At 34.4% G+C, this 15,345-nt stretch overlaps 1 protein-coding gene across 3 annotated transcripts in view; it reads left to right on the forward strand.

Moving 5' to 3' along the window:
* LOC118181153 (uncharacterized) overlaps positions 1-15,345 on the forward strand; it is a 115,610-nt gene that overhangs the window by 56,199 nt on the left and 44,066 nt on the right. For all 3 annotated transcript variants that reach the window (XM_085811649.1, XM_085811650.1, XM_085811648.1), the window contains exons 10-11: positions 7,784-7,927; positions 13,897-14,081. In XM_085811649.1, the coding sequence (XP_085667775.1) occupies positions 7,784-7,927; positions 13,897-14,081 (329 nt within the window). The remainder of the gene's footprint in view (positions 1-7,783; positions 7,928-13,896; positions 14,082-15,345) is intronic.

Here is a 15,345-nt window from a genome sequence, read left to right on the forward strand (position 1 = left end):
ATGGATCATTAAGAATATGCCTTGATCCTCAAGATCTTAAAAAAGCTATAAAAAGAGAACGTGTTGATTTTAACAATTGAGAAGATTTTACCAAAGATATGTAATAAATCAATTTACTCTGTTTTGGACTTAAAGGATGGGTTTTTTCAAATAGCGTTAGATGGGGATAGTAGTGATCTTTGTACTTTTAGCACGCCATTTAGATGCTATAAATTCTTAAGGCTTCCAATGGTAATTTACTGTGCACCTGAAATTTTTCAGAAACGCAATCGTGAAAATTTTGGTAATATACCTAGAGTATTGCCCTATTTTGATGACATCCTCATTGCTGCTAGCACTGTCAAGAACATTATAAAATTTTAACAGAGGTCATCAACAGAGCTAAAAAAACTCAATATTAAATTCAACAAGCAAAAACTTCAATATAGAGTTAGTGAGGTTAAATATTTAGGTCATTTATTTAATGTATCAGGCATGCAACCTGATCCTGATCGAATTATACTGACCATTACTGAGTTATAGGAACCATTACTGAGTTATAGGAACCTCAGAATAAGCATGAGTTACAGTGTGTTTTGGGAATGTGTAATTTGAGGAAATTTGTACCACATTTTTTGGAGAAAACAGCCATATTAAGAGAACTTTTGAAAAACAAAGTAGAATGGAAGTGGTTACAGCTATATTCAAAAGCATTCAGAGAATTAAAAAAATAAATTTCCAATGCACCTGTGTTATGAATATTTGATAGCAGTAAACCTATCACTATACAGGCAGATAGTTCTAAAGATGGGTTAGGTTTCTGCTTATTGCAGAATGGGCAACCAATTGCTTTTTTGTCTAAGAGTTTAAATAATGCAGAAAAAAATGCTCAGATTGAGAAAGAATTTTTTAGTATTTTATTTGCTGTTAATAAATTTCACTATTATATTTATGGTAGAGAGGTAGAATTGCTTACTGATCATAACCATTAGTTTCAATTATGAACAAAAATATTGCTAATGTGTTGTCAAATAGATTGCAAAGGATAAAAATTAAGCTCTTAAAATATAACTTAAATATTTGCCTGGGAAATATATGTATATTGCAGATTTACTGTGATGTTCCTTTATTGATAAACACACACAAATGAAAACATGGATTTGACAGAGATTGTTCATACACTACCAAAACAACTGCAAATGTCTGAGAGTAAGAAAAGGGAATTTCAGAAAACTACATTAGAAGATGAAGGATTAGTGTTAGTGAAAGAATATTGGCAAAATGGATGGCCTTTGAGTGTTGATAAATTTCATAAAGAAACAAGATCTTATTTTAAATTTAAAAATGAGTGTTGAACAAGATTTAGTTTTTTTTTTTAAATAATTGAATTGTAGTAACTGTTGCATTAAGGAAGTGTATGTTAACATTATTGCAGGAAGCTCACTGTGGGGTTGAAAAATCAAAAGCTAGGGCTCAACAAGTACTATTTTGGCCAGGAATCAACAGTGACATTGAGAATATGATTTCTAAATGCCTAATTTGTGATAGGTTCAGGCCTCAAACAGTAAAAAAAACTTCTTGTTTCTCATGAAATTCCCAGTTTACCTTATGAAAAGGTTGGTGCTGATATCTGTGAGTATGCAGGAGGAAAAGTTATCTAGTAATAGGCTGTTACTTAACTAAATGGGTAGACACAATTCCTCTTTGATTTGTGATAATGTACCATTTAATAGTTGGAAAATGGAGAATTTTGCAAGAGACTGGAGATTTGAAATAATCACTAGCAGTCCTCGATATCCTAAATTTAATGGATTTGCAGAAAAGTTGGTAGGTATAGCTAAGAATTTATTTAGAAAAGCAGGATTAGAGAAATTAAGTGAGGCTTTACTGGAATATAGAAATACTCCAATTTCAGGTATAAATTTAATGCTATTAAGTAGGAATTTAAGAACATGATTACCAATTACACAAACAGAATTGAAACCAACTTTAAGAGATCAATATAGAGAAAAGATGAGGAGTAAGCAGAAATAGGCTAAAATCTGTTATGATAAGCATGCAAGGGAAAGACATGAATTTATTGCTGGGGAAAAGGTAATGTTGAGATGGGAAAGTAAATGGGAGCCTGCTATAGTTTTAAAAAGCATTCAACTCCTAGATCATATTGGATTAGAACAAAAGATAATAGGGTAATTAGACGAAATAAATTCCATTTAAGAGAAACTAAAAATCAGAAGAATTTAGTGACATTAGACTATTATGATCTATGTAATGAGAATGAGAAAAATACGCTAAACGTAAACACGGAGGAATTAATTAAATCATTTTGGGATTTGGAACAAATTCCCACATCGAAACCTTTAACTAAAGAGGAAAGATTGTGTGAAATTCATTTCGTGGAAAATCACGTGCGTAGTAAAAAGGGTCATTACTCAGTAAAACTGCCATTCAAGCCTAAAAGGAATGAGTTGAGTTATTCCAGACCATCAGCCTTTCCAACCTTCTTAGTCTAGAACAAAAATTAATAAAAACTCCTGAAGTATATCAACAGTATAAAGACTTCATGTCCGAGTATTTATCCCTTGGACACATGGAAGAATTATCCGATGATAATCCAGATAAAGTCAATTTTCATTATTATATACCTCATCATCATGTGCTAAAAGAATCCAGTCTTACCACAAAACTACGCGTCGTTTTCAATGCTAGTGCCAAATCTACATCAATGATATCGCTTAATGACACGCTAATGAATGGTCCCAAGGTACAAGACGACTTATTTACTATTCTTTTGAGGTTTAGATGCTATCCCATAGCCATTACTAACGACTTATTGAAAATGTATCGACAAGTTCAAATTCATAATGAAAATCGCGATTTCCAAAAAATATTTTGGAGAGATGATCCATCAAAGCCGATTAAAACTTACAGGTTGTGTACAGTTATGTACGGCACTACTTCCGCTTCATACCTGGCTACTCGCGTACTCAAACAACTAACAATTGACGAAGGAGCTAAATTCCCAAAGGCAGCTGAAATAATATTACACAATTGTTATATTGATGATGTCCTATTTGGTTCAGACACAGTAGAAGACGCAGTAGAGTTAATTTCACAACTGAGTGAACTTTTACAAAAAGGTGGCTTTCAATTGCATAAATGGTGTATAAATGATCGCTCGATTTTGGAAACTGCTTTGAGTGCTCGAACTACTAAAAGAATAATTTTATCTTCTATTTCGAAAATCTTTGATCCACTTAGTTGGTTAGCACCTTTTATAGTTGCAGCAAAAATCTTGCTTCAAGACATATGGAAATTACAAGTCTCGTGGGATGATCTCTTGCCAGATGAAATCAATCAAAGATGGAAAATCTATTGTGAAGATATTGCAAATCTTGAATGCATTCATATTCCTAGGAGAGTATTATTGCCCAAATCTACAAATGTAGAACTTCATTGTTTCTGTGACACATCAGAGAAAGCTTACGCTGCAGTGATTTATTTAAAGTCTTCAAATAATTCTTCAATTTCGGTGCGGCTACTAACATCAAAAACTCGCGTAGCTCCCCTGAAAGTAATCTCTATTCCTCATTTAGAACTCTGCTCTGCAGTTCTATTAGTGCATTTGGTTCAAGCTGTGCAGAATTCATTACAAATTCATGTTGACAGTATTTACGCATGGAGTGATGCTGGCAAACCTTCGTAGCTAACCGCGTTTCAGAAATTCAATCAGTCTTACCTTCATCGCATTGGAATCATATAAAAGGAAAGGAGAATCCAGCTGATTGCGCATCAAGAGGTCTTTTGCCTTCAGAACTTTCTACTCATGACTTGTGGTGGACAGGTCCTCAGTGGCTTAATTCAAATAATATTCCGTTCTCTATCAACTTACCATTTTCAGAAGAGTCTTTAAGGGAACAACGAAAAAATATTTCTTGTTCAATTGGAACAGTCGCTTCGCAAATTCCAGTCCTTAATGAAGTTTCATCATTCTTGAAACTTAAAAGAATCATCGCATGGTGTTTTCGGTTTGCGAATAATTCAGCTAAACCTACCGCAACAAGGATTAAGGGTTACCTTAAAACCGAAGGATTGCAATACGCTAGAAATGCAATTGTTAGAGTAGTTCAAATGGATGAGTTTTTTTAACGAATATAATCTTCTGAAAAATAATCAACCGTTAACCTCAAATAGTAAGATCCTTTCTTTGAACCCCTTTATCGATAAGAATGGACTTATACGCGTTGGAGGAAGATGAAGACAATCCAACATCGCGCAGGACAGAAAATATCCTATTTTGTTGCCCAAGAAACATCACATAACACAGATTATAGTGAATCATTTTCATGAATCCCATCTTCATGCAGGCCCCCTGCTATTGCTATCAGTAATTAGAAGAGAATATTGGATAATCCACGCTAGGTCAGTTGTAAGACAACAGATTTGGAAATGTGTGAAATGTCATCGTGTACGAGCTAAAACATCTACCCAGATAATGTCAGATTTACCATCGTCTAGAGTCGTTCCGTCAAAGGTTTTCTCCAAAGTTGGAATTGACTACGCCGGGCCATTTCAAGTGAAGCCCAGTCAAGGTCGAGGAGTAAAACCAATGAAATGCTACATTTGTGTATTCGTGTGTTTTACTACAAGAGCTATACATATTGAATTAGTAGGTAAACTTACATCAGAATCATTTATTGCCGCCTTGAAGCGCTTTGTATCTCGAAGAGGAAAACCAATAGAAGTGCATAGCGATTGTGGCACAAATTTTATTGCTGCAGATAAGGAATTGAAAAAAGTAATAAACTCCTTGAATGAAAATGAATTGGTTAATAAATATTACTCTACTGAAAGTATTAAGTGGATATTTAATCCTCCCGCAGCGCCACATTTTGGAGGATTATGGGAAGCTGCAGTCAAATCTACAAAGTTACATCTAAAGCGAACCATAGGTGAACAACTTCTAACGCAAGAAGAATTTATGACATTGCTAGCTCAAATTGAAGCTTGTTTAAATTCTCAACCTTTTTGTCCACTGTCTGAAGATCCATCAGAATTTTCTGCACTTACGCCAGGCCATTTTTTAATTGGTACCCCGCTAACTGCTTTACCAGAAGAAAGTTTACACGATCAAAAATTCCTATATTGCAACGTTGGAAGCTTGTTGAGAAAATGTTTTAAAGCTTTTGGAAAAGATGGTCCAATGAATACATTTCTAATTTGCAACGACGTTCAAAATGGTTGAAAGTGCAACCTAATTTAAAGGTTAATGATTTAGTTATCATAAAGGAAGACAATTTATCCCCGCTACGATGGAAATTAGGAAGAGTGCTGGAAGTTTTTCCTAGCTCAGATAATATTGTGCGTATCGTGAAGATCAAAACTGCTAACAGAGTTTTCAAAAGGCCAATTCACAAACTTAGTGTTTTGCCTATCAATGGTAAGTGTTTTTCCTTAAAGCATTATAACTTTGTACTTTGCTTTAGCTATAATTAAGTTCCTGAATTGTATCAAGGCTTCTGTGCATCTGTTTTGAGAACAATTTAGTTTCATTGCATAATTTCATAGTATGTTTTCTTGTGAATATTTTAATGATACATTTTTGCATAATTTAATATTGTTATGATAATTTCATTTTGTAAAAGCTATTTAGTTTGAAACGATGTTTCAACGCCGGGCGGAATGTTTCGGCCACCAGAGCTCTCTGCCTGTCTGTGAGATATTATTTTGCAATGCGCAGATTGTATGCGCAGCTCGCATTTTGTTCTTGCATTCTTAAAACCGCTAATTGTAACTCTGTCGTTTTACTTTGTGCTGTGTTGTGTTCGAAAGTTCAAACCGCCGAATAAAGGTTAATTTACAGTCCACTCGCAGTGATGTATTCTTAGGTGTATTAATTTAAAGTTAAGATACCGCTTCGCTACAGTAGTGAACATCCAAAAATACATAATGATCCTCACCATCAAGATAATAGCAATAATATTAATCTTGATTGTGTATATAAAACAAGAAGTGGTCGTAATGTATATCGACTATCCAAATATTTTAATTATGTAATGCATTGATTCCTATGACTCTCCCAAAAGAGGGGAGATGTTACATATATGTGGCAACACACTAGTTGCTGGTTGAACTGAAGTGAAGTAGTAGTCAGTTGATGTTGGTTTGGAATAAACTATGTTCTATGTGAGTATGTTGTAATGAACTTTATTATAGGTCAAGAAATATTAATATGATTATAACAAGATTAGCATCAAGGAGACGGCCCCTGGCCTAGGAGTTTGATACCCTTTCAAGGTTTAGTAGAACCGCAACCTCAGGACCATTCTGGTAGGGCACCACCTCTCCCGGTCGCTGCAGAGGGAAAACTTCCCTCACAGATTAATCGTCAGTGAAGGGGCCGACGGGCAACCATCACGAAGAGATCCACAGGGCCGATCCCAACACTGACTGCTTTTGCTCAGTTATGGTAAAAACTGCGATTAAATTCTCACGAGCGGGGGCACCACTCCCTCTCACGGTACTCATTTTCTAGGACAGTATGCTTTAAACCAGAGATCATACGTCCCTCCACACCGACTGAGAGGAATCAATTCCTCTCAGATGGTCAGCACCATCCACCATGTAATGTCCCCACAGCTTTGGTCACCGACAAGACATATGGTCCCTGTCAAGCCTGAACCACCACCGAATGAATGATGGCTCTAGTCTTTACCGTGAAGACTGTTTATTTACTCTGCAATTCAGAGCTGTCTAGACACAAGTCTAGCCCGTGGTCTGGAGGAACCCCAGGTCTCCTCCCATAAATGGTCAGTTCCGGAAATCCCAGCCAGAGACCATTGTCCAGCATCTGTTAGCCTATGCCAGCCAGCCTATATCTAGCCTAATGCCGTCCGAAGACAGCCAGCCTATTTCTAGCCTAATGCTAGCATAGTTTTCAGCGGGTGCCATGAGGAGGCTGATGCTGAACTGAGGGAGATGAGAACTGGTCTCCATCCCTCAACACCTACCCTTTGATCGAACGCTGGGTCTCCTGCCTTTCCCCACTGCTTACGACGGTCTCCCGCACACGGTTCTCGCCACTCACAGTGGTTTCCAGCCAGTTCCAGACATCTGTCCTCCGGTACAGGTGCTGGCAGTTCTTCTCCTAGGAACAGACACCAGGTCTCCTTCCGCCAGCGTTCGGTTCTGGATATCTGTCATCGGGTCCGAACGCCACCCGCCGATTATAACAACAGTACATACGGGATTTGGCAACATTATGATGAGCAGTAAATGGATCATTTTGGTGTTGGTGGCAATTTTCAAAATCGTGGCCACGGCCGTACCGTATACTAGGATTTTACAAAAAAACTTTTAAACCTTTTTTTTTTAAATAAATGCCAGTAAAATAGTAATCAGTCATCTAGGCTAACTATTAAATATAACTATATTCACCAAAATATCAATTATTTTAATTAAATTTTTCATCTATAATTAACTTTATTTTCATGTTATTTGTATAATTTAATGTGGCTTCTTTTTTTTTTTTTTTTTCCTTTAAATTTATTTATTGTTAGTGCATCTGGAGTTATCCTATTTACACCAATTGAATAAATATATTTATGTTGTTCTAATATGCAGTCATTGTATGTACACAAGATGCTGCAAAACAGAGGTTAGATTTTAATATCTTGAAATAACATTAATTTTTAACTTCTGAAATTATGATTGTAGTTCATCTAACAATATTTTAACTTCTAATTTGAAATATGCACTATTAAAATTTATAGATGCTGAATATTTTTAAATTTCTTTTCCTCAGAGACTAGAATGCCAGTCATTAGCTGCTCTTCAGCAGAGAAGAAAGCAGTTGTTGGCTCAGTTGAGTGTTACTAAATATGCAAACCCTCCTTGTGTAATTCCGTCTGAAAACGGAGTATTTCCTCCTTCCAATACTGAAATGATGGTATGTATTGCCAAATTTATGGTCTAGTATTAAGTTGACATATATTTCTAAATCTGTTGATTTTCAGAACGTTCATTATTTTGTGGCCCTTTGAATTTTATCACATGCCCAAAGAAGAGTTAATTATATTTTTAAGGTTTTTTACATCAAATTTAATCTAAAGAAAGAGAGAAATATGTTATTTACTTACGTGTCATGAATACTTTATTTTAAAATAGGTTTGATTCACTTTAGTTATGTTAATTACTTTTAGAAGAAATTTTAAAAATTGCAATATTATTTTTTGCTGTCCATGTTAAAATTCTTTATTAAATTATTTGCAAATTTTTTTGGATGTTATATTATATTAAGCTGCCATGCCATTTATCACTCCATGTTTTACCACTAAAAACACAGACAAAACCAGGCAGGTAGTCTCTTAACATGAGGTATAAGACCTTTAGTTAATTTTTCTGTGATATGGTAAATAGCTAGTTTTTAGAGTGTTGCCATTTGATGTAACATAAGAACTTACCCTAACATAAGAACATCTTTCCAACTATAACTGAACAGTTTAAAAGCAATAAATAAATTTCTTAATAATTGAACTAGCTATTTTAATTTTTAACAATTAATAAATAATATTTGAAGTAGTGCATTTAATTTAATGATATGTCCAAGAAATAATCTTTATAAACATATTAGTAAGAATTAATGAATTCTGATGCTACTGGAAAGTTCTGTTTGTTTTTGGAATAAAACAAAATGCAAATTTTTCTTACCATCAATAAACTTTATTAAATAATGTAATTGCCATTATTATTAATGACTTCGTGCTAGCATGAGGGCAATTTGTATATCCCATTTTTGAAAAATGTTGTATCTTTTCATGTAAAAAAGTGCTTGTTTGATATCTTCTTTATTTTTGAATTTTTTTACCTTCAAAAATTTTGTAAGGACAAAAACAAGTGATAGTTGAAGTGTACTAAGTCTGAGGAATATGGTGGATGTAACAGAATTTCCCAGCCTAGTTCTGTAATTTTTTGACAAGTCCCCAAAGCAGTATTTGGCCGCCTGGCATTATCATGATGCGGTATGATGTCCTTCCTATTGCATATTGCTGGCCTCTTTTCTCGGACTACTATCTTTAAATTATCAGCTGCTGAGAATACTTCTCCGAATTGAGCTTTTTATTCTGTTTTGAAAGCTCATAATGTATTGGTCGTCGAATGTCCCACCATATACACAACATTCTGTTATTCAGAGTCAAATTTGGTTTAAAGGTGGAAGGGCTAAATTTTTTGTGTTCACAATATCCCCTTTTCCTTATGATGTTTTTGTAGGTAATCCACTTTTCATCCCCAGTTATTATCTGGTTCAAGAAGGGCTTGATTTTGTTCCGAGCAAGCAGAGATTTGCATATGATGACTCAATCATCCAAATTCTTCTGACTTAATTCATGTGGCACCCATCTTGAATATTTCCACACCAATCCTATCTTCCGAATACGGTCCAAAATTGTTTAGCTGAGCTGAATTAAGCCTTTCTACAATCTCCGATGCTATCAGAAAACGATCTTACTAACATCGTCATTGATCAAAGATGGTCGCTGGAAAGGTCAAAATCAACAAATCAATCTCAAGGGTACAGCTGTGAAACTTAAAAGTTTACTTCCCTAAAACAATCTTATTTTCAAATAAATTGGTTTTAAAATTTACCCGGTTAAATATTTAATTATTATGCATTTTTAACCTAAGTAACCTAAATCTGTATGTCACTTTTATCACCTGAATTTCAATGCAGACTGATTAAACTGCTATCACTAAATTCTAATCTGACAAGTATCTCCTTGATTCCGTCTGAGATATCGCTGAAACATCTCGTATTATTTCCAATTTTCTGTCTGTATTTTTGTCGTTAATTCATATTATTCGTCATATTATATTCATATTATTTTTGTCGTCGTCTATATTCTTCAACTGCATGCAAATAATAATTATTTTAAATAATTTCTTTTTGCCGTAATTATAATGTAGTTTTAATAGTAATAAATGGAGCATTTGGGTGTTATTTAAGGGTGATAATATTAAATTTGCATTTTACTTTTTTATATACATTCAATATATTCAGAAAGGGAATTATAACCTAAAACTGTTTTCAGTGTATCATAAATTTATTGACTCAATTTAAAAATTCTTGCTTTATTGTCCAAGAAACACTAGTGAACTTTATCTGAAATAGGAAAGATGAGACATATTAATAAGAAAGCAATTAAGCGTTATATTTTCAAATTTCCACAGGACTAGTGTCAATGGTTTTACTAAACCATCATCCTCAGCTGCAAAAGTGCAAATGAACGAGATAAGATATAATGAAAATTAGATTGTAAAAATTTGAAAATATAACGCTGATTTTTGTTGTTTGACTTCCAAATTAATATTTGTTCGACATGTTATTGTATCTTAATCAAACAAAGCAATGTTGTTACTCATTAGCTTACAATATACAAGGTATGTTCGAAAAGTTCAGTGATTGGTCTCATAATCAAAAAACCGCGCCAATTAGGATCTTGCACTCACGCCGACACAGTGAGAGAAATGCCATCTAACAGCCATTTTACGACAGATAAGAGGAAGCGCACGCTATGAGCAGTTTAACACAGTCAGTATGAGAAAGATTATCAGTGTGACATGGAGGAAAGCATAAACATAAAGTTTTGCTTCAAGTTAGGCAAAACGGAGACACATGACATGTTAATGAAAGTTTACGGTCAGGAAGCAGTAAGTAAAAAGCGTGTTTATGAGTGGTTTAAACACTTTACAGACGGAAAGGAGGATGTCAAAGATGAGCCGCGGTCGGGCCACCCTACAACAAGCACAACTCCAGACGATGTGGGAGGAGTTCGACGGATGCTTGTAGCAGATTGACGACTATCTTTAAGAACGATAGCTGACGAATTGCAGATAAGCCTAGACAGTGTCAGCACCATTGGGCACAAACATTTGCATAAACGTAAGATATGCGCCCGGTTTGTACCGCACTCGCTGTCAGATGAGCAAAAGCAATACCGGATGGAAACCTCTGGAGATTTTATCAACATCTGTGACCGGAATCCGCAATTCTTGGAAACAATAATTACAGGGTATGAGTCGTGGGGCTATTAATACAATCCGGAGACCAAGTGGCAATCCATGGCATGGTGTTCAACGTCGTCACAAAAAAAGTTGTTTGACACAATCCCCGCCTATATATGCAGCAATGAGAAGATGCGCTTTTGACAGCAACTCGTTTCGACAATCGAAAATTTTTCTAAACGTAAGAAATTTGTCACGTAAATTAATTTTTCATTAGACAGAATATAATTGCATATTATTAAAAATATTTTATTGATAATTCAGATTCCGAAAGCAAGAACATTGTTATAAAAAACAAAAAATAAATAAAAATATTTGAAGCATGTTATGGATAATGGTTTATTTGATTATGGCAAGGTTACTCGAGGGTTATTTACCTAAGGTGAAGGATGCCTTCGCTGGAGGACTGCCTAATGGAAATTGGCTTGAATACATGTTACACATATGGAATACTAAGAAAACATCCTCGCATCCAGCCCGTTTGCCGGGATTCCAGACAGCCCGTTTGCCAGACAGAACCACCAGTTATTCCGTCAGACTCCGCTCAGCCGCTTGTGGCTGTCCGATAAAGGAAAAGCTCAAAATTTCATATTAGAGAAAAAATGGTAGCATAGGATAATATGAAGTTATTGCCATTTCAGTAATGTGAAGCAATTTCAAGAATGTTTAATTATTTTATTTAGCTTATGGCAAACTATACGAGGGCTATCTCTTAACACTGGTAGTTTGACCTGCATTCAAACCCCCGTGAACAGGCTGATTGCATGGGCGTTTTTATGGTTTTAACTCTATGTAGTATGAGATTGTTTCCTTTAGAAAACATGGCACGAAAGCATACCTCCCCTTAGGCAGATCACCTACGCGTGCTTAATAATCTAACAAGCCAAACTAAACACAACCCGAGGGAGGATTCGTAGTCAAGGCACGTCATCATGAAAAGCCAACTGAAATTGGCTCATGTTCACATTAAACATGGGCAGCAAAAATTCACAAAAACTGGTATGCAGGCAATCCATTCACCTGCTTCTGTATCTGAACCCGCTTCAAACTATTAGTATTCAACGATTTTACTGCTATGTCATTGGCAGCCTTTTGTAGTATCTGTATGAAAAATAATTGCAAAGACACAATCATTGCATACCGACGGATAAATTAAGTTCGGAACTTAAAGAATAACTTTCATTTGTGCTATTGCTGTTAGCATTGACATTTGGAGAGATGTTAATTTATTTTAAATTTTTTAATGTAATTAATTTAATTCTTTAGGTAATTGACCTTCTGACTGTAATTTTTTTGTGCGCAATATATCTAACTCTTCCATACACTAACTGATTTACATAATTTACACTCCGTTAATTTTAAGCGATTTTATACCAATAGATTTCTTTCCAAAAAACTTTCAAGGAATATGTATTTTTTTTCCTTGGATTTTTAAACATTGTGGATTTAAAATATTAATAATAAAATTTTTAAAACAAATAGTTCTAGAAATTCCTTCGGCATATTGATTTATTCCATTTAATTGAAGTTTTCGAGTAGAATATCTTCCTTTCAACATTCATAAAATTTTTATATGTCAGTTCGCCATTTCTATGGAACACAGAGCCACACATACGAGTACAAAACTCAGGCATGCTGAAAGCTCAGTTTTAACATTTCAGAATGTAAAAGGAAGAATATAACATTATAATAATGCACATTTGAAATACGAGTGCAAACAAGAAATCTGGTTGCTACATTTTATATTTCTTCCTGGCGAATCAGAAATTGTAATCAACTTTTAATACAAAAATATTTGATTGTATAACATATTATTTATTAAAAAGGGCGTCTTCCGTTACAAATCTTATTTTTTCCTGTTTCTACTAAAATTCGGCAATGTTCTATAACAACGTCTGATCCTGTTTGACTTTCATTTGTATAAAGTACCACAAGGCAAACAGTTGTAAAACGATTTATCTTCATTCGCAAACTATTAGTAGCCGCGCAGATAATACATACCTGCTGTCTGACTATGATACTTCACTCTCAGGACTCTTTCGTAAAGTGCTCTTTTCAAAGACACTTTACACTTCATTAAGTGCTTTGTGTCAACTGACAACCGCCTGCAGAAAGGTAGGGGAAAGAACACCAGAGTGCATTGTCTAAACACGTCTTAAGCAATTTTGGCAAAATTTGGGCTTTGTGTGTACATGTCTTAAACATAGAAAACTCTGAAAACGTTTAAACACGTCTTAAGCAGTTAAAGGGTTAAAAGTGCAGTTCTGAAAGCTAACTGAAACCCAGCTTATTATCGTGCTTCTACCCCTAGCATTTAGCCTTTCAGTGTAAAATCTTTTATTTGTTTGCCATCATTACTTTCTCTTTCATTTGTCATGACTGCTTTCTTAAAAATTATAATATAAATAGGAAAAACAATGTTTTGAGGTATTTTCAAATAGCCTTGCTTTGCTTGATTTAAAAAAGAGAAAAAGACTGGCTTATTTGGAATGTTAGTTCTAACTTTTAATGTAATTTGTGTGTGTAAGTAGGAAATTCAGATCATGCTATCAAAAATTTGAACTACATTAATTTGAGAAATCAAAGTTCTAATGTGATTATTGTTCGAGTATGTTCAAATTTTAGGTTTATTCTAAAAAATGCTACCTGGTAGCAACTATAAGAATATATTTTGGTAAGTGAAAATATTCTTCATTCTTTCAACTGTACAGTAATTTTAATGCCGCCATTAAAAAAACTGGTGGTTTATCTTCTGTTAACAGAATGAATCTTCTTCCTAAATAGCATTGATTTAATTGTGAGTATTGTACATGTTGTATGCTTTTTTCTGCTTTTGCTTATATTCTTTCTTTCCAGTTAAAAGCTGTGGAAGATAGTAATGCAGTATCATTTTATTCACCATGGACCTCTGCAAATATTTTTTCTTATGGCCCACCTTCATCAAACTGCAACATAAGCAGTTACTCGTCTGTAAATCCTGACTACGATGAAGTAATTTCTCCTGGATCTGAAGTCGAGGTGGAGAACAATTTATTTGAAATGTAACTTTTTTTTTAATATTTGTTTTCAAAATTAAAAAATACCTTGTTATTTAATCTTTATGATAAAATTATATATATTTAAAGTTTTCTTTTCAATACTTTCTGATTATCCACACCCTCATCGAAGTCATAAAAATGTATTGAAGAGGCAATATGAAAAGTATTTATGTGACAATGTTGGTAGGCACGTAGAACATGTGTATTTCCTCTTTTGAAATTAAATGTCTATTTTTCTGATCAATATTTCTTTTTTGCATCGAGTACATTTGTTTTTAACATAATGAATCATATTGGGACTTTGGAGTTTGCCCGCTAATGGAAAAGAAAGCATTGCATTTCTTCAGATATGTGGTGTTTTCCTTATAACGCCTGCTAATCAAAAAGAAAGCATTGCATTTCTTCAAATATGTGGCGTTTTGCTTAACAGTAGAAAAATACTGTGTAGAAAAACTGTATGCATAGTATTAGAATGGGATCTCTAAACTGATTTGAAGCTGGCTATATTGCATTTTCAACAGCTGTTTGCTTTTTTTGTTACTGGGCAAAGGCATATACATCAATGAAATTTTGTGAAAAAGAACTGGTATTATCCACAAAAACAACTATCAATTGATGTAATTACTTCCAACAAGTACCTGTGTCTTCTACAGGAAAAAAAAAAAAAATAGGTAACACTGGACGCATCATTGAAATACGACAGCTATTCACAGAGTAACTTATGTTTCGCTGCTGCGTGGCAAGAGATAGTACTAGTATTCACATCTTGGTGTTGGAGTGTCTACTGAATCCTTATGCATCAGGTTGTAATCATTGACGGCACATTTTGCCTCTGCCTTGTTCATTGTGAATGTTTTAAACCTGTGCAGAAATAGATAATCCCAACAGTTATGAAATGCAATCAGTGATTAGATTTTTATTTTCAAAAAAGCTGAGAACAATTGAAATTTATTGGGAACTTTGTATGGTATATGGAAATGACATAATGAGTGAAGCCAGAGAGAGACAATGGTGCATCATGTTTAAACACAGCTGCACAAATTTTCCTGAGAAATGTGAAGTGGCTAGCCGAGCATTGTTAATGCTGAACTTGTAGAGGAAATCAATGAAATAATTTATGAAATCCACCACTTTGCAATTTCAGAACTCTCACTAGTTTCCTCAAATTTCATGAACTTTGTTGTTTGATGTTGGGATGCAAGACCTAGGCTATCAAGAGTTTTGTGCCAGATAGGTACTCTTATCAGAAGACCACAAAAAGCAGCGC

The sequence above is a fragment of the Stegodyphus dumicola genome, chromosome 2 (genome assembly GCF_044657685.1).
Source record: "Stegodyphus dumicola isolate Sdum_Otavi_A_Nest chromosome 2, ASM4465768v1".
Lineage (NCBI taxonomy): Eukaryota > Metazoa > Arthropoda > Arachnida > Araneae > Eresidae > Stegodyphus > Stegodyphus dumicola.